Raw genomic sequence first — 22,710 nt, forward strand, 5'->3', positions numbered from 1 at the left:
GTGTTCATATGAGCTTAGATATGTATGTGGATTTTTTTTTCTGACTAGATTGCTATCTAGCACTTTCTCTCTTTATCAGTGTTTATTTATGAGTACGCCTGGGACGTGCTTACATACTTCTAGATCATGTACACAAGGAAATAATGCATTTTTGCTTTTCAGTATCCTATTCCATGCATTCAGCTATCCAGTTCAATGCCCTGACTGACGTGACTGTGCATGTAATTTCTTTTTGTCCTACATCTGTAGAAAACTACTTGATCATTTATTGAAGATCATCTCATTTGTTCTTTTCTCAATTTTTTTTTTATCAGATTGCAACCTTTGGAATGTTTGTATCCTTCTGGCAGATCTTCTTGTCATGACCTTTTCACTTTCCCCAATTCATGGGATATTTCTTCTAAAAAGTTTTCTACAGTGAGGGTAATGAGGCACTGGAACGGGTTGCCCAGAGATGTGGTGGAAGCCCTGCCCTGGAGACATTCAAGACCAGGCTGGACCAGGCTCTAAGCAATCTGACTTAGCTGTGCATGTCCCTGTTCATTGCAGTGGATGACCTTTAAAGGTCCCTTCCAATTTTAAGGATTCTGTGATTCTAAATCTTTGTGTTTTGCTGTCCTGGGCAGGATAAGAGTATTTTTTACTTAGATGATAAAATAATGAGTCTTTTTGTCAGCTGCTGCCCCACATGGTCTGACAGTATTAGGTCCTGTCTGAAAATAAGCTCTTTATTCTGTTGTCCTTTCTATTAATTTAAGCAAATTTTCAAGCAATGTTGTTTTCAACACTTCTCACCATCCTTACACTTTGACAGAAGTTTAAAGAGTTCTGCTGATGCTGTGTGCTGTTGGGGGTCAGTGCCTTGTGATTTTGCTGACTCTTTGAGAAGGGTCTATTTCTGAAGTAGATTTGCTTAGTAGAGAAATCTGTGCTTTTATTCTCTAAAGGAGGATGTTCTTGAACAAGTATTCAGTTCAAGGCACTCGTTCTGATTTATGACTCAGATTAAACATTGAAGAATTTTGGCACCACTGATTTCCAGAGTTCTATGTACATGAGCTGCTTTTGATGGAAGCTCTGAGCCTCTTTCAACATTTCTGCATGGGGTCCCTTTCTGTCCAAGCATGAGACATCTGACACAAGGGATCGTGTGAGCCCAATAAATGCTGTCAGCAGACTGGGACTTGGCACTAACTTTTTTCTCACAGGAATTCTCACTGCTCCATTATGTACAAAACTGTTTTTTTTGGAGCTAGAAATGGGTTTACTCTGTACAGCGCTCCTTGTTTTCCCTTACCAACCAGTGTACTTCAGTAATAATTTCTATACGCTCATCTTTTTCTGGGTGTGGGCTCTAGTAAGAGTGACTCCTTATTCTGTCTGTTCCTTCTCACCTGACACGCAGATAAAGAAGAAGTGCAGAGGAAGCGGCAGAAGCTCATGCCAAACTTCTCCGATGGCTACGGTGGAGGCAGCGGCGCAGGAGGCGGTGGCATGTTTGGAGGAGGAGGCGGCGGTGCTGGCTCTGGTAAGACGGTGGCTCTGGGGAAAGAGGTTCTGATCTCAGTGCCTGTGGCACAGATAATTGTTCCGATGATGATACAAGGAATTCCACTCATTCCACCCTGGCCTTATACTGCTGTTACTCCTTTCAGTCAAGCTGCTCCTTGTTTTCTAAATGCTTTGTCAGCTCCTCTTCCATCCTGCTTGGTTATGTGGCTCCTGGTGATTTAGGTTTTTTTTTCTTCTTTGAAGCTTTAAATCACAGAAAACACTACTTTCTAGTTGGAGTCTGGGTTAGGGGTCCATCATACCTTAGCTTTGTTACTGCCTAGGGCTTCAAAGGCACTGAAATTCAGGAGGCAGCTAACTACTGTCTTACATGCCTAGAATTAAACAAATTCATAGTCATTACTGGAACCACGGGTGGAATTTAGCTAATTAACCCTGGTACCACTAAGAATCATTAAAACTTTGAGATACTCGTTACTAAATTGCATGCTGTGCTCTGTCTGTTGAACCCAGAGCATATCTGAGATGCAGGATTGTCAGAGCAGAGCTTTGTTTTCTTGCAGCAGAGCATTAGTGTAGATCAGCAAATGTCATCTGAGCCACAATACCTTTGTAGCACGTCTTTGAAGGAGGGGGAAAAGCAGCCATTGTCAAATTGTGACATGCATTGCTACCAACATTTCAACAATATAACAACTGAATACAAATCTTCTGTAACCACAGTGATTCAAATCATAATGCAGCATAGTGGTGACATCACATGTGAACGCGTGTCCTGGGAACAGAGAACTTCTGTGTGTTTTTGAAGGGACGGGGCAGAGCGCACCCTCAGTCTGGAGAACTTACTTTAAAAGGATAGAATCAAACTGAAGCTGTGACAAAGGAAGTGCAGGTTGGATATTAGGAAAGGGTTCTTCACAGAAAGGGTGGTCAGGCAGCAGAATGGGCTCCCCAAGGAAGTGGTCATGGCAACGAGCTTGACAGAGTTCAAGATGCATTTGGACAAGGCTCTTGGACATATGGTCTGATTTTTGTGTGGTCCTTTGTGGAGCCTGGAGTTGGACACTTATTGGGTCCCTTCCAACTCAAGATACTCTATGATTCTATGAAGCACAAAATATGTAGAAAATAATATTTCTGTTCTTTAGTCTCAGTGTTGTTCAAGATGGTGTTTTCATTGCTTTGGGGTATCATTCTATTAATTCTTCATCTTTTTTCTACCTGTAGGGTTCAGTTATCCTTCTTACGGTTACTCTGCTTTTGGAGGAATGCATTTCCACCCTGGCACAACAAAGTCCAATGCTGGAATGAAACATGGTAACCCTGAAGATGTAATTCTTGCTGCAGTTGAACTGAGTTTGACTATCTTCTACAATATGAGCAGATGTTATGCAGATTTAACTGAGTGTGCTGTGTGGGGAGAGCTTTTCCCCTAAAGCCAGTCCCTTTCCTGGAACCTCCAGTGACTCAGAGGTTGACGTATATTACATTGCTCTGCTTCTTTTCTGTTACCTCAAAGTCCAGCTTAAATCTTCTTTTTAACCACTAACTTCTGTGAAGCAGTCACCAAATTACCACTGTGTGCTTGATACATTCAGTGCATGTTTGGAGCAACAGCCCTTTTGCTGTTGGAAGTGATGATCCCAGGACTGAATTGCCGCAGTCTGGTACTACACGGTAGTCAAAAGAAGTAATACAAGAGTTTATGGAAAGATTTGAGTAATAATATCGATGGTCCTCTCTTCCTCAAACAGTGAAATAATTTCCAGTCTGCTTGTTGAATATTCTGTAGTTATTTACAAAGTCTCAGGGATGAATTTGCTGTCAGGGAAAATAAATCTGATTCATTTCAGTAGATTTCCTAGGAGTGCTTCAGACTCAGATTGATGTTCTTTGGAAGGAGGGTTTATCTGTTTTAGATATGCAAAAGTTTGTCTTTAAAACAGAGGCTGATGAAAACATAATCACTGCAGAGTGTGTTATGTTGCTTCATCTGTCCCTGTGAGTTGGTATCTGTAAGTGTTATGATTTATGAGTGTTTAAAAATAACCCCTATGCCAAAGGAAATTTTTATATTGAGTTCTTTTAGGGTTTAGTTATTGCTGGTTGAGCTTTATCACTTTCATTAAAAAAAAGTGGGAGTATTGAACACTAATGGTATTTATTTCTCTTTGAAGAGCTGTCAAATAGCACAGTTGAAAAAGATGAAGAGAGCTCTGATAAACAAAGTGGCAAATGGGACACGAAACACGATGTGAAAGTGGAAAGTGTGGAGAAGAATGAGTGCAGAACCTCTGGTCATAATGAGGAGAAAGAGGATGCTTCTTTGTGCTGTAAAGATGAAGGAAACAAAGCAAAGTGTGGCTGTCAGGGTAAGTAAAAAATAGGTAGATCATATTTATGGTAGAGGGCAAAGCTGGTGTTAAGTCTGGGAAACTCCATAATAACTCCATAAATGTCTGCTTATGGTTTTGAAAACATGATAGTTTTTCTTTGAGGAAGCAAGAGAAGTTCAGCTCTCTAGAATCTGAGATCCTTCCCCATACATAGATTGGTAGATGGATAATCCTACACCTTCATACTGCCACTGGGCAACTGGTTCTGCAAGGAGGTGAGATGGCTGAGCCTGCTGGGCACATTTAATGCTGCTTCATAATAAACCTGTATGAGGTTCACTGAAAGCAGTGACCATACACAGAATACAATTCATGTATACAGTTCAGTACCTTTTGATTTTTTGGTAGGCTTTAATGGATAAAGAAGGTCTGTGTGATTGTTGTGCAGTCCTTCCCTACAGTTCTGCTGTAAAATTGCATGCAAAGTAGCCTTAAAGGTTTGAATATAAAATGTAAACCCTTTCTGTTTCCATGCAGCAAATACACAGGAAAATGACATTTTTTGGGTAGAAAACCTTTTGTGCAACCAACCAGTGAACAAAAGGGGAGGAAGACAGAAGTAGTCAGTAGGTGTGATTCAGCAGTACAGTTATAAAGTACACAAAACAAATTGCCCTCTCTCAAGCAGCAAGATTTTCTTTGCCTGGGGAAGTGCTGTAGTTGTGGGTTTTTTTTTTTAATGTGAATAACTACTCTTTTAAAGGATTTGAGTAACCATCATCATTTAATCTCATCAGATTAAAAACTCAACAATTGGAGTAGAGAGACATGTTTCAAGCACAGAGGAAAAAAAATACCCAGAGAGGTCCAGTGTTCCAAATTTTTTGGATTTTTATGTTGTATGAGTAAAGACAGAATGGCTTAACCCTTTTTATATTGGATGTATATCCTGAATACAACATCTATTAAATCCTATTATTTAGTGTTAAGAAGTAAATAACAAGTAAAAATGCATCAGCCTATGCATGTAGTCTGGGAACCACAGTGATCTAGAGACTATAAACTTCATGGATAGCTGGGTTAGCCTTTGGCATATAGAAATTCTTTAACTTATATCACCTATTTCACCTGTTTGCTATTAGTGATTTCTAACCTTTTATAGAAACTTAAATTTGCACAGAATACAGGCTGGTTTCAGGTGATACTGCTTCTCAGAATGACGACTGTGGTTTCCAAGTTTATCTGTTTCATTTTTGCTAGTTTCTGCCGATACAGAACCACAAAGTGTTGGCAGAGCAGCTAGTGACCTCCTTCGGTTACGAGTACCCCTGTAAAGCTGAAGAGAGTGCCTCGTTCAGGCTGGGAAGGGACACACAGCTCTGCATTTATGCCATATTTTCTGTGTGAGTTTCTGTACAATATTTGATAGAATCATAGAATGGCCTGGATTGAAAAGAACCACAATGATCATCTAATTTCAACCCCCTGCTATGTGCAGGGTCACCAACCAGCAGACCAGGCTGCCCAGAGCCACGTCCAGCCTGGCCTTGAATGTCTCCAGGGATGGGGCATCCACAACCTCCTTGGGCAACCTGTTCCAGTGTGTCAGCACCCTCTGTGTGAAAAACTTCCTCCTAATATCTAATCCTCCCCTGTCTCAGTTTAAGACCATTCCCCCTTGTCCTGTCACTATTCACCCTTGTAAAAAGCCATTCCCCCTCATGCTCATATGCTCCCTTCAAGTATTGGAAAGCCATGATGAGGTCTCCCTGGAGCCTTCTCTAAGCTAAGCAAGCCCAGTTCCCTCAACTTTTCTTAGGTCTCTTAGGCTTCTTGTGCCTCAGTTTGCTCCAGTCTAAATCAGTCAGAACCATGTGGGATGTTCTTTTAAGTGTTCTGTGGACAGGAGGCTTTGCCTGTCACTTGTATCTGAGCAGTTTCAAGTTTCTGCTTCTTTTGTTTCACTGCACACAAGTGCACATTAATGAATTATCAGTGCCACTCAAACCACAGGTAGCTTCCAGAGATGGGCTGTTCTCAAGATTCCTGCTGCCCGAGTGCTCAGCGTGTGCCTTGTTTTCCTTCCAAAAGACTCATTCCCTCTGTCCTTTCCTCTCAGGTGTAATTAACAACCCGTGTCAGTGAATCATTAAGTAATGAATGTGTGGTGATTTGCACTTCTTATTTCTGTGGCCAAAAGGTGCTGCTGCAGGGAAGGCAGTTGAGCTAATAAAGACAAAAAATTGTGTTGCAGATGGTCTGTTCCTGGAGAAGGCTATGCAGCTCGCCAAGCGTCATTGCAATGCTCTCTTTGATTATGCTGTAACTGGAGATGTGAGGATGCTGCTAGCTGTTCAGCGCCACCTCACTGCTGTCCAGGATGACAATGGAGACAAGTAAGTCAGTGCTGGCAAGGACTCAGTGACGGGAGAGTGAAGTCTTTGGCAGCAGAGCGTAGTTAGCATTCCATCTGCTGTGGGTGCTGATCGGGGACTGCAGCACCACTTGAATCAAATAAACATCATTCTCCTTTATGCTGCTTGGGAGAGGGATGGTTGTGATTTTTTGCTGCTCACACCAAGTTGGTTGTTGCAGTGCCTCTCAGAAATAATGTGTGAGGGTGTGCGGAGGATGCTGTGAGTTTGCATTTTCTTACTTTAGATCAGTGCTGAGTGTGAACTGCAGCATTTGTTGTGAAACACAGTTGATGGAGATCACCAGCTTTGTGCTGCAGGAGAGTGCCCTGCTTTTGATGCTATGCAAGTCCCTAACTCTTCATTGGGAATTTTAAGTTGTGGATGCTCTGGGAGAAGTAGAAATAATAGCTCGAGGGTCTTTGCTGCTTTTTCTCCTACTGATACCAAAGGACACTGTGCAGATTCTGTGGGACTCACAGTGAGGAACAGATTATTAGTAGTTATTTAAAACCAAACTTGGTGGAAGTGATTCTGAACACATGCAAAGGTAATCTCTCTTGAATAAACAAGTGATATTATCACATTGTCGCTTTTTAGCTGGTAGGCTTTTGGCAGGCTCTGCGCAATCAATTTTGTTTCCTTAATTGCAGTCTTTTGTGCAGTACAAGCCAGGTAAACCTTAAGGTCCCTAACCAGATGGAAAATTACAAGACTGAAGCAGGCCTTAGAATACTGATAAGCTAAATACTCAAAACACCGAGAACTGCTTACTTTGCTCTCCAGCTGGCAATTTGATGAAGCTTTGAGGTAAACAGGTATATGGATGAGGTAGGGGCTAGCAATAAAATCTGCTGGCACTTTGGGCAATACAACTTCTGTGTGTATTTGTTGGTTTTGTTGTTGTTTGTTTTTGATGTTAAAAAAAATGATACTAATAATCCCCAGAAGATTGTGAGAGTATTAATCTCAGCCCCAGTAAGAGCGACCTGCATTTAAACAACAACACGGCGTTCCCCAGATTTGGACTTGAAGGGTTTTTCAACAAGTCAAAGTAGTTTAATCATTATGACAGTTATTTTTCCTGGATCAAGAAGTACCTGCAAGTATGTGAGTCTCAAGTTCATGTTGCTTTTCTCCTGGGAAGGAATTAGTCTGTGAGCATGTAATGCATATAAATTGCTCTGCAGCTATTGAACAAAACAAAGGTTTGGGGGCTGTCTGCCAGCTCTCTAACAGGAGCTGTTTAAGAAAAAAACAAAATTCCAAAATTTATAAATCAGTTCTCTGTTACTTTCACTTTAATCATTACAAACACATGGAAAAGACTATAAATTTTTTTGCTGAAGCCATGACAGAAATATTACCAACAACAGTTTTGTACATCTTTCATGAAAATAGTCTGTAGGGAATGAAAATACCTTTGTTGAGATCGTGTGTTTTGTGTAATGGCTTTGATACCAAGTACGTTAATCTGTGATCAGCCTGCACTTACAGCAGAGCTCACTGTTACTGCATTCATAGCACAGATCTCATGAAGTCACATTAAAGCACTTTGCCTCCACAAGGTAAAATTGAAATATTTACCACAGGAAAGAGAACTGAAGGCAGTAGAAGAGCAAATTTGTGAGATTTAGAAATAAAATGTCAGCAGGAGAGATCATAGAGAGTAGCTCCTGGGGAGCAGAGGAACACTTATTTTATGGCAGCAGTGGGACTGTTGGAACAGCACGGAAGAGCTGAGGGAGGAAGAGTGCCACAGTGCTGCCTATGGCAGTATCCAGAGACAATAAAACAGCCTCTTGGGATGAGTTTGTTTTAGAAGTCTTGGTTGTTTTTTTCCTTTTTTAACATATCTTGGGGATTCGGAGTGCTTATTCTGAACTGAAAGAGGACTCTGTGCCACAAATGGCAAGGGACTTCTTTATTTTTCTGATAGGAGTGTAGATGTGAGTGCATTCAGGTATTCCTGTAGCAGGTTCCTTAACAAGCACACTGTGTGACCTGTGCTGATGCATGTCCTCAGCAAAAGGCTTAAGAGAATCTAGAAGTTGGCCAGGGAGAGCTTGCTAAGGTGTGATTCAAAACGGGGCACAGCTTTGAAATGACATCTCAAAGAAACAAGACAAATCAGATGAATGGTTATTGTCACAACCTGCTTTTTTCCTGGTGTTTTTTTTGGCAAGTACAGCCACTCAGGCTGGCGGAGTGAAGGAAGTATCTCTGGAGCAGAGCACAGCAAAGGCCGCAGCAGAAACTCAGCAGAAGTGGTGCTTTGCTTTGCAGAGTCGCTCATGTCCTTCAGCACATTTTTCCTTCAGCAAGAAAGACACCTTTGGCCACTGCTGCAAATCCTGGGGGTGTTGGTCACTGACCTGAGCCCTGAGTCATTTTTCTGTTTGAAAATGAAAACAAGACAAACCTACAGAATGGGGAGGGGGGAACCCCTGAGGGAAAATCTGCCTGGGTGGCAGAGGGCTGTGGAAATTCTGGAGGAAGGCTTTGACAGGAAGAGATGTCTGTGCTTTAATTATTCAGCACACTGACAAAAAAAAAAAAAAAAAGAAGAAAAAAATAGCCAGTGAAGAATGTGGCTGTTTCAAACAAGTTCTGAGACGTTTCTTTTGTGATGCAAAGTTTTTATTTGTAGGGCTAGTAGTGAAGTCATACTCAGGACCAGCAAAATTCATCCTGATTCTTCTTTTGTGCTTTCTTCTGACTCAGTTTTTTTTAGTGTTAGCATTTATTTTAGGTGTTGGCAAAGACTTCTAATAGTCAGCTGTACAGCCAAGTCTTACAATTTGTATCATACGTTTGAGAATACAGTGACAGTGCTAATCTGTTATTTTGTTTCAGTGTCCTTCATTTGTCAATTATCCACCTTCATAGAGAACTGGTTAAAAACCTGTTGCAAGTGATGCCGGACATGAATTATAACAGCATTATCAACATGAGAAATGACCTTTATCAGGTATGCTGTTGTGGTGGTGTAACTGATGGAGATCATTCAGCCAGCTGTAACTGTTCTCCTTACTGTCTTATTTTCCTTCTGTTCATCAGAATGAGCCCAGATCACATAGTAAGGCAAACTGGTTTACAGTTTCATGCACTGAGGAACACAGGGGCACGCTGTAAGGTGGTGGAAGAACAAGGGCATGTTTTCCTTCTATTAATTCCTAACTGCCTTGATGTTAAGAGAAACATTTCCATTTGTTTATTATAGAACAGCCCCAAAATACCGAATTCTTCAGTTTATATTTTCATTATTTGGCTCCTCTGTTATTAAATTAGAGGTCTGGATTAGTGTGCCAACTCTGGGCTCTTTCAAATTTTTTAATGCAGGATAATTCAGGATCATGAGTGAGTTGCTGAGGAAGCTTGTAACAAACTATGTCTTTCTGTAGCCTGGAAGGTCTTCATGCCCGTTGTATGAGCACCAGAGTTTTTCTTTCATTTTTTGGTTCACAGTGTACCACAAAACAAAAAACAAAAAACATGTCTTTTACCCAGTAGGGAAGTAACTGTTAGCAGCCCAGCACAATTCTCTCCTCAACTTATCTGTAACACAGTTTGAGCTTTTTCTGCTGCAACTTAGATGGGCTTTAAAAAGGGCTATGGAAACTTGCCAGTACAAGCAGCTCTCTTCAACCATGCGTGCCATTCTGTTGTCACAAAGGTACCCAGCTGGACATCACACAGCAGCACTTCTGAGACTTGTGCCATTTCTTTCTGTTCAGCTCCACGCTATAAATGATACAGCCAAGACTTCGTTCTGTGCAGATAATCTCAGAGGCTTTATTGTGACTTCTCTGTTGTCCTTCATGTTTCATTTTGTCCTCGCATAAAGGAAGTTTGAAATGTGAAAGGTGATGAAAGCAAAAAGATTCTGAACTGAATTTTGCATGCCCTCTGTTTAACAGAAATAGGAAGCAAAGCTGTGCTCCATAGAAGAAACAAATCTCTAACTACCAGAACTTCTCCAGCTGCTCTACCTTTCACTTAAGCCTTAAGCCAGTGATGGGAGGGAAATGCAGGTTTAGTCTAAGGTTTCCCTTTGTGCAGATACTCTGAAAGATTATCATGCTTTGCCATATCAATTCAAGTAATTGCAAATACGTAGGTAATTCCACTGACAAACACAAGCTTGTTTTACAGATTATTAAAGAAATAGGTATACAGATTATTAAAGAAATTAGTTCCTTTTTTTACAGTAATCTGTAAATATAAAAGTAATGATATGGAGATGGAATCTTCTCCATTTTTCAGATTACTTTAGTTTAGGAATACAATTTCCTAAACCACTGCATTGCCTCACTGTTAAATACATACTTTGTGATCCATGAAACTTGTTATTGGCAAGGATGCAGTATACAGTTAACATCTGGAAAAATTTGAAATCTCAGCCTGAGAGCCTCAGTGCTACAGGTGTCTTTGTGCAAAAATAGGAACCATGCAAACAGTATCAGCTAGGTGATGTTGTGTAATCTGAACTTTGGCAAACAGAACAGCAAGTTTTTCTGCTTTTTTGTATGTAGTTGTTTTGAAGGATAAGGAAATCCTAAACCTGTGGCTGGGAACTTGCTTTTTAGGAGCAAAATTAGAGTATGATTCAGTTGCAGAGGCAGAGCTGAACAGGCTCTAGAAAGAGTGTGTGCTGCTCCTGTGGCAGGAGCTTGGCAGGGTTAGTGCATCTGGGAGTACAGGGGATTCTCTCATTTTCCAAGACCCTTGCACTACAAACAGCCATGTTAGTCCCCCAGTCCACAAGGTAGGCAATGTCTTCCTTCCTCCTCAGGTCTGACTGCTGATACCAGTGAGGTGGCTTTTATTTCCAGTAAGTAGAAAACCCGATCTGTATTATACAGCAGAAGAAAATGTACTCGTACACAAGTTTTTCACCTGTGCCAGCGTTAAAGCGGAGCAGCACCTCACAGTAGGTGCTTTCATTGGCTTAGCAGATTTCTGTAAAGGGGTGTAGTTGCCCCTCGTCTTCTCATGGCTCACTTCTGTCACTTCCAGACCCCCTTGCACCTGGCAGTAATCACAAAGCAGGCAGAGGTGGTTGAAGACTTGCTGAAGGCTGGAGCAAATGTCAACCTTCTGGATCGCCATGGTAATTCTGTCTTACATTTAGCTGCTGCTGAAGGAGATGACAAGATTCTGAGTCTGCTCCTCAAGCATCAGAAGGCATCTTCAATGATTGACCTTTTCAATGGCGAAGGTATGGAACGATAGTGCCTGTACTTTACACTTACTTGCCTTCTAGACAAGCACCCCACCATTTCTGACAACCCAGTTTTTCTAGGCAGATACAGACCTTGGAAGTTGCATTTTTCCATGGTTTGCACATTGTAGCCTTGGCTTTTATACACCTGCAGTCAGATAAAAGAACATACATGTGTAGGTTTTGTGGTTATACAGAACGTAGAGGTTGGTAATGTCCATATTACACACTATGGATTTGAACTTTTTGTTCTTTAGCATCACAAAAATTCAGGAACTGTGTTCCTCTTGGGATGCCTTACAGAACCACTGTTTAGAAGAAATTCCAAGTGAAAATATTTCCTCTTCTCCAGTGGATAAAGTTCCCTCAAAAGTCATTTCTGGACCAGTGTCAAGTATCACATCTGGAACACTGGGACTACAGAGTTTTAAAGCTTATAAAATACCCACGGAGACCCTACTCTGCCACTTCTCAATGGCTCAGGTCATTTGAGTTTAGTACTCTTGCACTAGATGTAGATAGTAAAATACCTGGCCTAAAAATGTCACTATGTGATTTAAAAAACTGTGTTAAGTTTGTCAGAGAGAGTTGATCCTTCTTATTATTTATAGGTAGAAAGCTTTATGATTCTCTTTTTGAGCAGTTAATGTTGAGGTGACGGAGCTGTCTGACCTTTAAGGAGCATTATTCTCCAGGATGTTTCTAGAACATTCTAGGGTGATTCATTTTTCTTCCTTTCTGTTCCTCTGTGCAATTCGCTGATTTTTCTCATGCATGGTTTTGAGTCACAATAATACAAGTAGTTCCAATTTATGCACGAAGAACATTTTAATTAACACCATTTTTGGTGCACAGACAGGCAAAGGTCACTCGTGCTCAGATAACTACAGTAACTCTCAGTCATTTTACAGCCTCTCAGAGATGCAGCTGCTTAAGAAGTCATTGCTGTGACATTTCTGTGTTTTTCAAATGTTAATGTACACAAATGGCTTTTGTGTAGGTCTCAGTGCAGTTCACATGGTGGTGATGGCCAATAGCTTGTCCTGTCTGAAACTACTGATTGCTGCTGGAGTTAACGTCAATGCTCAGGAACAAAAATCTGGACGAACTGCATTGCATTTAGCTGTTGAGCAAGAGAACATCCCCTTGGCAGGCTGCCTTTTGCTTGAGGTGAGGGCAGAATTTCTTTTTCCCCGGTCTTCCCAGAGACATATTTTCAAGACTTTTAAAATAAGTCAGTCTGCAGTGGAAATGAAGTGGTGTTTCTCTTCATTGGCTTGGTTATTTTAACTGGTATAATGGGAAAATTTTCACTGATGTTATTTATTTGCTATTAGTTATTCAGCACTGCTGATGAACCTTCTTTTAAGCTGAGAAATTTGGTTTGTGACCCTGACCTGACTGCCTGTGCCATGCTTAATTTGCACTGAGAATCCCAGCAGCCAATGAAACTACTCACGAACAAGTTGCTGATCTGGTGTGGTGGAATGCGTATGCAGATGTGCAGAGAGATAGCTGTGTGTATCTGTAAATATTTGTCTCATCTCTCACACCTTGATCTTAGCACACTTAATTGCACACACCCACAGCTACCTGCAGTAGCTCCCTTGGTATGGGGTACAGATGTGCTAGCGGCCCATCTGCTCTGCTGAAGGGCAGCAGGAAGGCAGCTTGCAGTGCACAGCAGATGCTGAGGGTAATCTGATAATAGAACTATTATCTGATTAGTATTATGGGATGCAAAGTGGCTTTTGAGTTTTATCTACCTGGCCTATTTGGGTTCAGACAGCATGCCTCCTGCTGTAGTACTGCAGTGCACAACCACTGTCAGTTCTTGCGTGCTGACAGCTGTAATCACCTTCCAATTCATTCTTTTCAGTCAACGGCTGGAATTTTTGCACAGACTGGCATGGAATGGTGCTGCTTGCAGAGTAACAAGGTTTATGCAGACAAGTCTCCATGTAGCAGTACTGTATGGATGAATAGCATTTTCCTTCTTCTCTTTTAATACGTAGGGTGATGCAGATGTGGACAGCACTACCTACGATGGCACAACGCCTCTTCACATAGCAGCTGGAAGGGGCTTTACAAAACTGGCAGCAGTTCTCAAAGCAGCAGGTATTCAGTCAAATATTTGTTGCAATGTTCTCTTTAACTGTGCCAATTCACGTTAGGGGGCTGCACTTAGGAGTTAGTGAACTTCTTAACGAGGAGAAGATACCAGATGTTAAAAGGCTTGTTTCTCCTCGGGAAAGTCCTAGTTTCAGGGGTCTTTAGCACCATCTAATGGCTAAAAAAAGCAAAGCAAAACTGTCTAAGTAAAAATAGTTCCCAAGAATTCTTGGAAGTTTTGGGGTATTTGTAGATATTTTTTTAATACCTGCAGCAGACAAAAAACCCAGTTTGATGGTTGGAATAAGGGTTGGACTGCTTTTAAAGGCAAAGAAACTGGGAACACTTCTCCCCAGTTTTGTATCACTGCAGTAAAGTTAGTTTTGGTTTTGTACTGGAATGTTTTTTTCAGTTGCGTTTAAACCTTCGATACCTGAATTTTCTCCTCAGAAACAGAAATCCAAGCCTCCCACAGCTCTGGCTGTGTGATTGCTCTTTTAGTAACATTTGTGCTTTCTCTGACACTACAAAAGGGAAGCCCTGCATCAGTGCTTCATCACATCACAGTGCTCTGTGTGAGCCAAGAATGGAACTGGAAGGTCAGCTTATATAATCAGACTCTTCAGGCCTTAACACACTGCTTGTCATTTTTCCCCCGTCTGTATAATGGATGAATACACAGGGATGATTTAACTTCAGTGTATTAAAAAACCCTACTATTTTCTGAGTTAAAATATGTATTTTAAGTTTTGAATTGCAAACCTTCTAATTTAGCTATTTTAACTACGCTTTTCAACAACACAATGTAAAACAGCTTAAAAGCCTTTCCTTAGAAATTTCTTGCACGCTTGTTTTCCAGGTGCAGATCCTCACATTGAGAACTTTGAGCCACTCTTTGATGTAGAAGAAGATGTGAAAGATGATGATGATGAAGGAATTGTACCTGGAACAACGCCACTGGATATGGCAGCCAACTGGGAGGTACGTGGTCTGTTGTCTTTTAGTATTTAAATTAAAAAAAAAAAAAAAAAAGTTCAGTTTTGTCAGCCAATTTGCTTCATTTCATCTAGTTATATAAATAGTGACAGAGTTCTGTAGCACCTCACTGACATAAAAAACAAGCTTACTGAGCCATAAGAAATGGTGAAGTAGTATTGGAAGCTCCTCTTAGTAGCCTACTTCTGTTGAGCGGGATTGAACAAGCATTTCTTCAAAGTAGCTGCACTGGGGTTGTCAATATGGAAAAGAATGCAGCAGATTGAGCAGCATGTGCTTGCAGTTGCACGTTCAGGGTCTGCGAGGCCAGGGTGAGACACTGTAATACATTTCTCTGCTGCACGGTCTTTAGAACTGCAGACTGGGTGGTATGTAGTGAAAATAGACTTTTGTGTCTTACCTAAACATTGGTTAGATTACGTGGTTCAAGCTCCAGTATCCAAGTACATGCAGCTAGCATGATGTGAGCATATAAGTAGCCAGCATTCTGATCATATGGAGCGAGGTTGGGGAGTGGTACTGAGAAGATGAAAATGGAGCCCAGGCTTTGTTTCAAATTACTAGTTGTAGATAGCTGCTAACTCCTCACTTATCTACTGCTACAGCCCCTTGTTTACTGCACAGGCTGCTTCTGTATCCTGACAGTAATTGCCAGACAACAGAGCTTAAGGGCAAGGGAGATGAACTTACAGATTTATCCCTCAAGGTATAAATGACTTAAAAAAAAAAAATAAAAAATAAAAAATAAAAAAAAAAAAAGGGGGCCATTTACAGTACTGCATAAACAATACTACTGAAACTTGTCCAAATAATGGACCAATAACCAGGTTTTGCTAAATAATAAATTGAATGTATTCTTTTAGGTATACGACATATTAAATGGCAAACCCTACGTGGCAGCAGCAGCAGTTTCAGAGGACTTAATGACACAAGGTAACATCTGTAAAGAGGACCTGGCCTCCCCTTGGTAATGAACAGCTGAGTACACAAAGCGTGCTTGGAGAATAACAACAAGCAGAGGCTCGTAAGGGAGGTGGGGAGGGAGAAGAGGTACTCACTACCACTGCAGTCTTTGAATGACAAGATTGTGTTAAGAAGCATGGCATGAGGACCCAAGTTTGTACGTTTTCAATATTACAGCAATATATTAGTAAATAGCAGTGGATGCTACAATAAGTAATTTTTAATTTGGCTTTGCATCTGCTTAGAAATGAACTGGTGTGCGACTCATGTAAATTACAGATGTATTTTTCTGTTCCCCAGGCCCTCTGAAAGAGCTGAATGAAAGCTCCAAGCAGCAGCTTTACAAGCTATTGGAAACACCTGATTCAAGCAAGAACTGGTCTACTCTAGCAGAAAAGTTGGGTCTTGGCATTCTTAATAATGCCTTCAGGTTGAGCCCTTCACCTTCGAAAACTCTGCTAGATAACTATAAGGTAATGTGGCTGTAACAGGTTATAAAGAACGTACAGATGTGCAGTGAATGTTGTCCTGCACAGTGAGATACTGCAGCCCTTTGGTTTTGGCTAGCCAGGATGAAGCTGTGAGCATCTGCTGTCTTCTCTTTTAGATTTCTGGAGGTACAGTTCAAGAGCTGATTGCTGCTTTGAGACAGATGGATCACACGGAAGCTATTGAAGTAATTGAGAAAGCACTATCTAGTTCACAAAGTCAGCCTCACCAGGAGGACAACACAACAGAAGCTTTTCCTATATCATCACCAGCCAATTTTGCAAAGGGAGAGACAGGTAAAATTAACATTTCTTAGTTCTTCCTCCTTGCTTTGGAATGCTAATAGACAGCAGAGTTTCTTACCCATCGTGTCTGAGATCCTTACCTGTTTCTGCTTGTGTACCATGTAGGGCTTTCTCAGTTGACATTTGCCAGATGCACAAGAAAGAGGAAAATAATAAAAGAGGATTATTTTAACCTGTAGCTACAGTATTGAGTGTAGCTGGCTCCTTTTTCCTTAATGTGGTCATCTGCCACTTACTGATACAAATTCCTTAGATGTTTAAAAGATAAACTAGGGAATGAATTTACAGGTTTATACACATTCCCATTATATTTTCACTTGCCCCTTTCTTCCACCCAATCTAGACAAACACAGATGTTTGGGGTTCATAAACTTCTCAAAGAATCAACCATAGCAACTGCATCCTGGTCCAACTGTGCTAGGCATGGAACAAACATTTGCACCTTTCAAGAGTGTGTTTGTACATATTACCTCTTTAGACTGTTCTTAAAGAGGAAGGGAGTTTGTGCTGCTTTGCAATATGAATGTCCTTTTTTTTTTTTTTAAAAACAGTTGTTTAGAAAAATATCACTTGGCTCTGTAATACACCAGCTGCTGTTCTATTCATTACAACTCTGATACAGTTCTCTTGCAATCAGGTGCTTATTTTATGAAGCTTACACAGATGACAGCTTTGTATTTCAGTCTCCCTTTAAAAACTAGATGAAAATTGTTCAAGACAAACACCTCAGAAATCAGCAATTGAAATAACATGAGAATTCTAAGGAGCCTCATCCTGGAGCTGCGTACTTGCGCAGTCCATGCATCTGAGATGCAGAGAACTTTTTGCCCTGCTGCTACCACACTGGGGCAGACTCCTGACTGCAGTGCAGTGACAGTATTAATGTCAGCAGCACAGCAGGCTTCGCATCTCACCCAAACGCTGCCTGCAGTTGATCTCTGCCAGCAGTGCATCAGCTCACATGCTCTGCTCAACTGAAAACATTCAGCCTGTGCTGATTCAGCCTTTTCCAATAGCAGTACCTAAAGCTACAGTTATTTTCTTATACAAGAGTTGTAACCTGTTGCTTTGTATTCTTCTGGCCTTTTGGGATGTCACTGAAGTAAAACAAACTAATTGATTTCCCTTTTCTCTCTCAGGTGAACTTTATAATCACAAATTTCAAGACACTGAAAGCACGTGTGACAGCGGGGTAGAGACCTCCTTCCGCAAACTGAGCTTTACTTATTCAGACTCTCTGAACAGCAAGTCATCACTAACACTTAGCAAAATGACCCTGGGCTACGGCCAGGAAAGCTCAGAGCAAAGCAATTATATACCTAACTAGTAACTTCAATTAGCAATATATGCAGTTACAGAAACAACCCCAACGTTCAGAATTACACTGATGTTGTCACAGCTGGAGGGAAGTAAATTCACAACCAGAAATGCACTGGAGGATCCACACACGAACCTGAACCAGTGGTGACTCCTCGCCCTTGCTTCCTTCCTCATGTACTGTCCATTTATAAGCCACATCTGAGAGCCAGGGCTCCGTGCCACATTAATACAAAGGACTGGACACTGATGGACTGAGGGAGCTCACCTGGTTCGTGAGGATTTTCTTTTATAGATGAAAGACACTCCTTATTAATGCCTAATATCAGCTCAATTCAAAGAGGTAAAGCACACAGCAATCAAAGGATGGTTTCTGGCTGTTCCCTTCAGAAGTCTTGCAGCACGGTTGTCTGGAAAAAGCTCCTAAAATCACTGGTAAAGAAAAAATAGTGACTTAATCGCAGCAGTGACAACTCTGACAAAAGAATCAAAAAAAAAAAAAAAAAAGAATCTTGTATATTTCAAATAATGTATTTAAACATAGCTTTGGTGCCTCTAAAAAAAAAAATCAAGTTTTGCATTTCCTACTTGTAAATAGTTTTTTATATCAGTTCCTTTTTAAAAAAAAAAAAGTGTGCTTTTTAAAAGCTTATTTTTATTTTACTTTTATAATAAAAACTCAAAATTAAATCTTGTCTATGCTTGCTGTAATTTTTACATAACTTCCAATTGCAATTAGTTACAGAAGATCTAGTACTGAGTTCTGGCAATTTCCAACTACTAAAATAAATGAAAGGTCACAAACCTCTTTTCCTTAAACTTAAGTGTCTTATAGGGAACGAGACCACAAGGATCTGCTGCAGCTGAGAATCTGTGCTGAGAGCCTCTGATTCATAGTCCTTGATAGTTCTCATAATTCTGGCAGCAGAGAGTCATCGATGCTGAAGTCCACAATTCAGCTTATCAGGAAAACTAATGAGGTGGTTCTTACTTGGCTACCTGAAACAACTCTATAACCATGTTTCTGAGCAGTATTTCTTTTTGTCTCAAATTAATCCCAGTGAGTGCAACAGTTACAGATATTGCCCCTACTGCAGATACAGAACAGCTATCAGATTTAACTATAAAAATGCAAAGTGCTGTCATATCACTTACCCGTAGCCAGCTTTTATGGCACAGAGGTGGAGTTTTTGACACACTGATGATCCTTGGCTGACCTCAGTCTTCAGTAATGTGGATATAGTTCCTGGGAAAGGAGATAATATAAATAAAATAATATTAAATACTTCCATTCATTACAGCAAACGCTACTATGAAGTCACAATCAGTGAAAAATCTTTGGAAGTAACTTCATATCCAGCTGAATTAATTCCAGAGAAACAGGATACAAAATGGTAAAAATACAATGCTTTCTTTCAGTTACCACATGAGCAGCCTATGAATGCAGCAGTGTGGACTTCTGTTTGATGAGTGTAGTTGTCCAGCGTTCCGCCTTCATTTCTAGCTGCAACTATTTTTTAAATGCAGAAGCAGGCAAAGGTTTTCATGTTCTGCCCCTGTCAGAGCCACTGAGTCACTCCTACCTTCTGGCACCGATCTTCCAGCACAGCCTGGAAGGGGTGTCAGAGACTTTTATCAAGGTTTCTGCAATCCTGCAGGTCACCAAGGCAGGCTGGCTGTTGATGAGCACATTTAGCATTGCTTCCGGCCCTCTGCTGCTTTTAAACCACCAGAAGAGATGTGGCATAAGTGGCAGGCTGGCATCTTTTCTTGCAGTTTCTTTGCAGCAACAGAAGCTTCAGACTTTTTTGTTTTTGTTTATTTGTTTGTTTTTTGGTTTAGCGATAGAAAAATACTAATGTAGTCTCATTAATTCAAACATGAACACTAAATTTCTAGAGTCAGGTCATAACTTCTCCCATCTGCTTTAGCCCTCAGCATCTTAAGCATGTGTTACAGGCATGACCCATGGTTTGGCAAAAGCAGGCAAGAATAGAAGGCAGCTGGCAAGGGAGCACTACAGGTGTCAGGCTGCCTAGTGCAAGAGGCATTTGTTTCTTTTTTGTATAGTTCCACACCAGCAAAGTAAATTTACTGGAGAGCCTTGTGTTTACCTCGGTTTAATTCAAAGAAAATGCTCATGCACACAGCTTTGCTCTTTCTTCCTTACCTTTTCTCTTATCAGCAGGCAGTCATCCTTTGCAGGACACGCAGCCTCGTTCTTCTGGCACCTGGAAGGAGGCAGGCACCACAACGAAGGGGAAATGGCCAAGCACACTGCTGCCTCATGCAGGTTGAAGGAAGAAGTGTACGCAGAGGAAGCATGGTCTACAGGAAAAGAGTATGAGCAGTGCATCCAAGTCTCAACAGAAACATTTTGAGTAGCTGTATTCTTAACAAGTAACCACTAAAAGAGATTTATACATCCCATTAGCTCACCTTAGACACAGATTTATTCTTACGTCACCTTATACAAGAAACGAGTGCTATTCCTGTTCCCCAAGTCTGAAGGTCAAACAAATGAGAGAACCCAGCTCACTGCTTGAGATCTCCTGTGCATAACTGCGTTATGGAGAAACCTTGTCCCACCCAACACTGAGAAGACTTGACCACACCAACACAGGGTAGTAACAAGGACTAATCATTACTGACTCATGTTCAGTACAGTTACAGGCCTGTAGCACAAGCTATTGTCCCTATTCTACTCCACGTTAGCCCTGAAGGAACAAAAATCAACCCTGTTATTAACTAAAGTTCGGAAAAGCTAAGTGTATCTCTGTTCTAGATAGAATTTCTAGAGTTACTTTTACCTAACAGATCCTTTAGGAAAACTGTTCCAGCAATCTGCCAAGCTCCTATTTACTCCAAGCATTACTGCATGACTGTGCAGGAGGCCTAGAGTGCACTGCTGTTAGCAAATAGGACAGCAAAGCTGGAGGAAGGGCCAAAATGCATATACTAACAACTTGAAGCATCTCAAGATGTTTGCACTGGGGGCTCGTCCCTCTGAGTGCTAGTCACACTTTCAGTTTCTTTGGCAGAGATTAATCTAGAAATATCTCCAAAGGTATTTAACTAAGCTTTCCCCCCCTCCCCCAGTACATAGACAGGTGCAACCTTAGACACTTCCAATCAAGTTCTATAAGTTACATTATACATTATATATTATAAATTATAGCAAGAATCTAAATCTGAAATACACTTAATCTGCACTTGCAGTAAATAGTATCGGCTGCGTTGTTTTGCTTTGTACCACAGTAACAGACACCAGAAATAGGGAACAGAGCAAAAATATGGCATGACAGCAGAACACTACAGATTTTCTCTATGTTTGACATTAAAAAAGGCTATTTAGAAAGCTTAACTGACCCTGTTTTTAAAGTGTCTGCCATTGCTGTGAGTTTCCAATGACTTTTGTTTACCAGCCTACAGTGGTATATGAAATGCCTTTTCTCCCTTTCATGGGCTGGTGAAGTGCTGTTTTCCTACGTTTAAGGAAAAAAGCAACCTTCCCTCCCTTGAGGTGACAAGGAACAGTGGTGACCATTCATTAGCTCAAGATGCAACTGGCCAATACTCACTCACAGCTTACAGCTCTTCTGGAGCATACAATCCTCTTAAAGCAGAGCAGTCCTGCAGCGATTCTGCCACAAGTTTCATCCAAACTTTTGATGAATTCAAAAGATTCCTACAGCTACAAGCAAAAGACAGCACAAGTTAATTCCAGGAGATGCTTTTCTGTATCCAGGGTTATGAAATAATGTGATGCCCTGCTTAGAACTAGGCTGCAGTACGTACGTTATCCAAAGCCCATAGAACTCTTAAATTAGTCAGTGGGAAAACCAATTGTAAAAAGTAATAAGTTTTCCATCATCCACTTAGCCACGCTACTTTCACAACACAGATGTGTGCAAGCTGATCTGTGGGCTTCATTACACACTGCAAATGCTTGTGACTGACTTACTGTCAGTTAACCCGTGGCCTACAGTAGCCACATACAATGGCATTTTCCCAATGCTGACAGAGACGAAACCAAGACATTTTTAAGGTTCTGCATTTTTCACTTAAGACTTGCTTCTCTATCCTTAATTAGACTGAACAGGGACTTTCATTTCACTATCCTCTGACATCTGATTGAGAAGGACAACTACATTAACTCGATTCCTTGACTGGAACATACACTTAAACATTCAAACAACAAGGTCCTGGTTTACTCAACTTCTCCCCCACAGGGTAAGAAAGGAAAACAAAGACTCCAGGATTGTAAAAGCAAGCCCTAACTCTTCTTTTCTGAGAACAAGAATCTCACTCTCCTGTTCCCTTGCAACTGATGCTGCTATAAGTCATTGAAGTGACTCTGCTACTCACTCCAAAGACAGACACGATACTAACAGGAACAGAAGTGCTGAAGAAAGATGTGCCTCTAAAGCAGACAAATTGTTCATGCCCCAAGCTATGCAAGCAACAGGTAACACAGACTGACAAAGAGCTACGTATTTGGAGTTGAATTCTAGGTACACATCTCATGAAAACCAGAAATATAAAATCCAGAAAAGCTTTCAAAAACAGTTAGAGGTAAACTTAAGGAAAAAAAAAAAAAAAAAGAGGAAGAAAAAAAGCCTTCCTTGTGTGGCAGAAAGTATCACCAGAGGTGCTTTCTGCAGCTCCCTGACCATCAGACAGACCATCTCTGCAACTCTCAAAGTAGTTCAGAGCGAAGTTGGACAGAGAGTTTTAGGACATCGCCCCAGTTAACACCACACAGCTTTCTACCAAAAGCTACTCTCAAGTTGTGTTCTGGCAGGGTACTGTCACGGCCCCTGCTGAAGGGAACTCTGACGGCTGCTTTTGTCATTTGTGGAGAACAGCCCTGCAGGAGCCTGGCAGGGAAGCAGTTTCCATCCATTAGAAAAAAACATCAGCATGAGCAAACCCAGCAATCCCTAGACAAAGTACTGCAAGGCTGCATGCAGAAAGAATACTGGTAGGCCCACCAATAATTGAAAAACACTGCAGACAAGCACCAGGACACTTAGCAATTG

At 41.1% G+C, this 22,710-nt stretch overlaps 1 protein-coding gene across 1 annotated transcript in view; it reads left to right on the plus strand.

Moving 5' to 3' along the window:
* The window catches only part of NFKB1 (nuclear factor kappa B subunit 1), a 58,140-nt gene extending 39,962 nt beyond the window's left edge, over positions 1-18,178 (plus strand). Inside the window, 14 exon segments of the mRNA XM_048940992.1 lie at positions 1,406-1,528; positions 2,740-2,829; positions 3,690-3,884; positions 6,103-6,244; positions 9,119-9,233; positions 11,282-11,483; positions 12,487-12,656; positions 13,502-13,604; positions 14,458-14,579; positions 15,458-15,527; positions 15,858-16,030; positions 16,165-16,342; positions 17,491-17,639; positions 17,641-18,178. Of these exon segments, the coding sequence (XP_048796949.1) occupies positions 1,406-1,528; positions 2,740-2,829; positions 3,690-3,884; positions 6,103-6,244; positions 9,119-9,233; positions 11,282-11,483; positions 12,487-12,656; positions 13,502-13,604; positions 14,458-14,579; positions 15,458-15,527; positions 15,858-16,030; positions 16,165-16,342; positions 17,491-17,639; positions 17,641-17,691 (1,883 nt within the window). The 3' untranslated portion in view covers positions 17,692-18,178.
* Positions 18,179-22,710: the final 4,532 nt, after the last annotated feature.

The sequence above is a fragment of the Lagopus muta genome, chromosome 4 (genome assembly GCF_023343835.1).
Source record: "Lagopus muta isolate bLagMut1 chromosome 4, bLagMut1 primary, whole genome shotgun sequence".
Lineage (NCBI taxonomy): Eukaryota > Metazoa > Chordata > Aves > Galliformes > Phasianidae > Lagopus > Lagopus muta.